At 36.9% G+C, this 4,098-nt stretch overlaps 1 protein-coding gene across 1 annotated transcript in view; it reads left to right on the forward strand.

Moving 5' to 3' along the window:
* LOC107675737 (CDK5 regulatory subunit-associated protein 2-like) overlaps positions 1 to 4,098 on the forward strand; it is a 49,611-nt gene that overhangs the window by 20,036 nt on the left and 25,477 nt on the right. The window contains exons 19-25 of the mRNA XM_016470150.1: positions 73 to 264; positions 426 to 558; positions 775 to 914; positions 1,000 to 1,113; positions 1,353 to 1,499; positions 1,580 to 1,692; positions 1,784 to 1,914. Coding sequence (XP_016325636.1) covers positions 73 to 264; positions 426 to 558; positions 775 to 914; positions 1,000 to 1,113; positions 1,353 to 1,499; positions 1,580 to 1,692; positions 1,784 to 1,914 — 970 coding nt within the window. The remainder of the gene's footprint in view (positions 1 to 72; positions 265 to 425; positions 559 to 774; positions 915 to 999; positions 1,114 to 1,352; positions 1,500 to 1,579; positions 1,693 to 1,783; positions 1,915 to 4,098) is intronic.

The raw sequence follows: 4,098 nt of genomic DNA on the forward strand, positions 1-4,098 counted from the left end.
ACACTAATGCTTGATTTGTGTCCTTATAAACAAAATTTCCTATCACTCAAAAATGTTTTTTTGTGTTTGTAGGAGAATGCGGAGCATCACGTACAGGCTCTGAATGATCGTGCAGCAGAATTGCAGGATCTTCGTAAGCAGTTGGCAGACACGCAGCTGCAGCTCAGAAACGCACTGAGACTGAATGCCACAGCCACGCAGGATGGTCACCTAGAGACTGCTGAACTCCGTGCAGTGTTGGCGGAGAAGGACGCCCTCATCAATGTGAGACTTTGACCTGTAATCTTTTGATCACAAGGCTGTTTTTACACTTGGATCAATTGCTCTGTCCGGAACTGGAATTGCTCTAGTGTGCGAACACCTTCATTAGACAGTCATGTTGTGGTAAGGAAATGTCAAGTGATGTTGTTCTGTTGGTTTTATAGAAGCTGCTAGACCGTGGACAAGAGAAAGATCGCATCCTGTTAGAAATGAAGACGAGTGAAGCTCTTCCTCCTCAGGTGCTGGAGCTCAGACAGACTATTGAGGTGCTGCAAGAGAAACTCGAGGAGAGAGAAGGTGAGAGTGTGTTTGTCCTGTAAGAATATAACTGTAAGGTGAGAGTGTGTTTGTCCTGTAAGAATATAACAGTTTTACAGTAATGATGCACAAATGGGCAGATAACTGAGATATTTATTTGAAAACACAGGTATTGTCAGTAATATATACCATGCATCACTTAAATTCAACTGAAATTATATCTAGAAAAATGTTAATTTGTGTGTGTGTTTGTAGCTGAGCTGAGCAGGCGAAACAGTGAGGAAACTCTGGATATAACTACAATCAGTAAGAAATCAGTGGTGGTTTTGAAGAAAGAGCTCACACAGAAAACAGAAGCGCTGAACGCCGCTCTGAAGAGAGAGAACCAGCTTAAGGTCTTTGATTTAAGATCTTAAGAATTTATGGATTTGAGTTTCTGCATGTGAAGCTTATAGAGTAACTGTGTATGTTTGTGATTAGATTTCTCTAGCAGAGCTTCAGTCCATGGTCTCAGAACTGGAGACACGATTAGAAGGACAGACAGCCAATATTGAGTCCCTTACATCAACTCTCAACACTAAAGAAATCATTTCTGTGAGTATAAATCACAAGCACACATAATACTACCGTTCAAAGTTTTGAGGTCAGTAAAATGTATTATTATTTTTTGAAAGTAATTAATGCTTTTATTCAGCAAGGATGCAGTTGATCGAATGTGACAGTAAAACATTAAACCGTAAAACTGTAAAATATTAAACTTTCAAGACACACCTAGCATGAGCTCTGAGGTTAGTTTACAGTATATGCTTCTGTCTGATTCTGGTTCTTTGCAGGAGCTGCACCAGTGTTTGTCTCAGAGAGGGGACAGTCGACTTCCTCTGACCCGGGATCAAGCTTCCCAGCTGCGTGAGAGTGAATGCAGCATCTCCTCTCTCCCTCAGAGAGAAAGAACCATTATTGGAGGAGATCGCCAACAACAGGTATGTGTGAGCACATGCATGCATTCCTTAAACTGATACACATTAGCATTTCTTATGTTGATTTTCTTAACATTTTGTAGGATGTTGCATCTTTATCTGATCTGCTGACTGAGCAGATGGAGTTAAACCGAGCTCTGAGAGCTGAGCAACATCTCTACTCTGACCTCATCAGAGCTGTCAAAGAGCGTGACGGGTGCGTGTGATACATAAAAGGTCGTACTGTTGTAATGTGATGCTACACACTTAAAATCTGCATTTTAATTATGTTTTATGTTTTGTTTCAGTGTTGAGAGGCTGCAGCTGGAGCTCACAGGGGTGTCACTCCTCAGAGAGCAGCTGGAAAGTGGAGTCAAGATGAACACAGAGCTGAGAGATCAGCTACAGAAAGAGATCCAGAGAGCCAAACAGAGAGAAGGTGCAGTACAGACAGAGAGTGCAGAAAACCAATCAGATGTCATGCTCTAATCTCCCAATATACCACAGTCAGAACCTTTCAGTTTGTCCAGCCAGCAATGATGCAGGGCTAAAGCCAGTTCAAGGTCAGAGCTAATGGCTTAATATTTTGCCCATCAGGTTGTTGACTTTCTGGATGACTCATTTATATCAGCCCTGTATCTGGTGTAAAGCAGGACACAATAATAGCACATCCAGCTTTTACATCATTCTCATTCTCATTCCCGCATAACCATGCTTTATTTATATGAAAGCTTGCATTTGTTCTGATATGCATGAATGTTTGTTCTGTTTTCTTTTGTGTTCTGAAATGTTCTGTCACTCTTGTCCATCTTGTTCATCTCCTGTTTCTGTCTGTTTTCTGCTGTTCATTCATTTATTCATTCATCTGTGATTATTTATTTATAGATACAATATTCTTTGTAATAAAGTCTTTTAAATGTCTGTCTGGCTCATCAGCACTAAAACACTAATACATTCAGCTCATCCCACCCTGCCTTATACACATATATGCCTTCTCTCTTTGTTTATTTTAAATATGCGCCCTCTAGTGGCGAAAATTACATATTGTGCCTTTAATTACTTATTTTATTTCATTCGTTTTTTGTTTTTTTTTTTCATTTTAATTTTAATGTTTTAGTAATTTAGCCATTTAGCCAATTTTATTATTATAATTTTTTTAAATAGGTCTGTTTTTATAAATGTTTTAGTTATTTTAGTAAATAAAGTTCTGATTTTTTAAAAATATTGAACACAGAGCTGAGAGATCAGCTACAGAAAGAGATCCAGAGAGCCAAACAGAGAGAAGGTGCAGTACAGACAGAGAGTGCAGAAAACCAATCAGATGTCATGCTCTAATCTCCCAAAATACCACAGTCAGAACCTTTCAGTTTGTCCAGCCAGCAATGATGCAGGGCTAAAGCCAGTTCAAGGTCAGAGCTAATGGCTTAATATTTTGCCCATCAGGTTGTTGACTTTCTGGATGACTCATTTATATCAGCCCTGTATCTGGTGTAAAGCAGGACACAATAATAGCACATCCAGCTTTTACATCATTCTCATTCTCATTCCCGCATAACCATGCTTTATTTATATGAAAGCTTGCATTTGTTCTGATATGCATGAATGTTTGTTCTGTTTTCTTTTGTGTTCTGAAATGTTCTGTCACTCTTGTCCATCTTGTTCATCTCCTGTTTCTGTCTGTTTTCTGCTGTTCATTCATTTATTCATTCATCTGTGATTATTTATTTATAGATACAATATTCTTTGTAATAAAGTCTTTTAAATGTCTGTCTGGCTCATCAGCACTAAAACACTAATACATTCAGCTCATCCCACCCTGCCTTATACACATATATGCCTTCGCTTATTCAGCCTGTTTATTTCTTTCTGTGCATACTAATGAAAACCTTTCCAATCCATTAACCTTCACAATCATCACAGGAGCCTCATATACTCACTGTTTTTTAAATTCTGTATTTGCATATGAATGCAGAAGAGATGGATCAGAGAGTTTCCAAATACACTGAATGCTGAAAATGAATATATAATATAATCTATATATAATAGATAATAGATATATAATACTATATATAATCACTCATATATATATATATATATATATATATATATATATATATATACACACACACACACACACACACACACACACAGTATATATAGAGGGAGAGTAATATTTTGAATTGGATTCTATTTTTATATTTAGTACTTCAACTTAGTACTTAAACCTAAACTTGATTTTTGTCAACATTTCTAATTTTATAAAATATTTATATTTTATTTCAGCTTTATTTCAATTACTGAAAACAATTTTTAATAGTTTGTTACACTGGAGCAGATCAAGAGAAACTTATTTATTTGATCATTTAACACTTTTATTCCCACTTCATAATTTTGAATTTGATTCAAATTGAATTTTGGTTCTATATGCCAATCATCTTTCTGTGCACACTCACTAAACACAAAACAAAACAAATGCACCCGATTAACTTTCCTATTAACATTCCTTTTCACTTCCTAACCCATGTCTTGCTGTGGCTCTGGCTTTCACCACTCGCAGAGTAGTCTGTATGCTTTAAAGGGATAGTTCACCCAAAAATGAAAATTCTGTCATTAATTACTCACC

Source organism: Sinocyclocheilus anshuiensis, unplaced genomic scaffold, assembly GCF_001515605.1.
Source record: "Sinocyclocheilus anshuiensis isolate Anshui unplaced genomic scaffold, SAMN03320099.WGS_v1.1 scaffold708, whole genome shotgun sequence".
NCBI lineage: Eukaryota > Metazoa > Chordata > Actinopteri > Cypriniformes > Cyprinidae > Sinocyclocheilus > Sinocyclocheilus anshuiensis.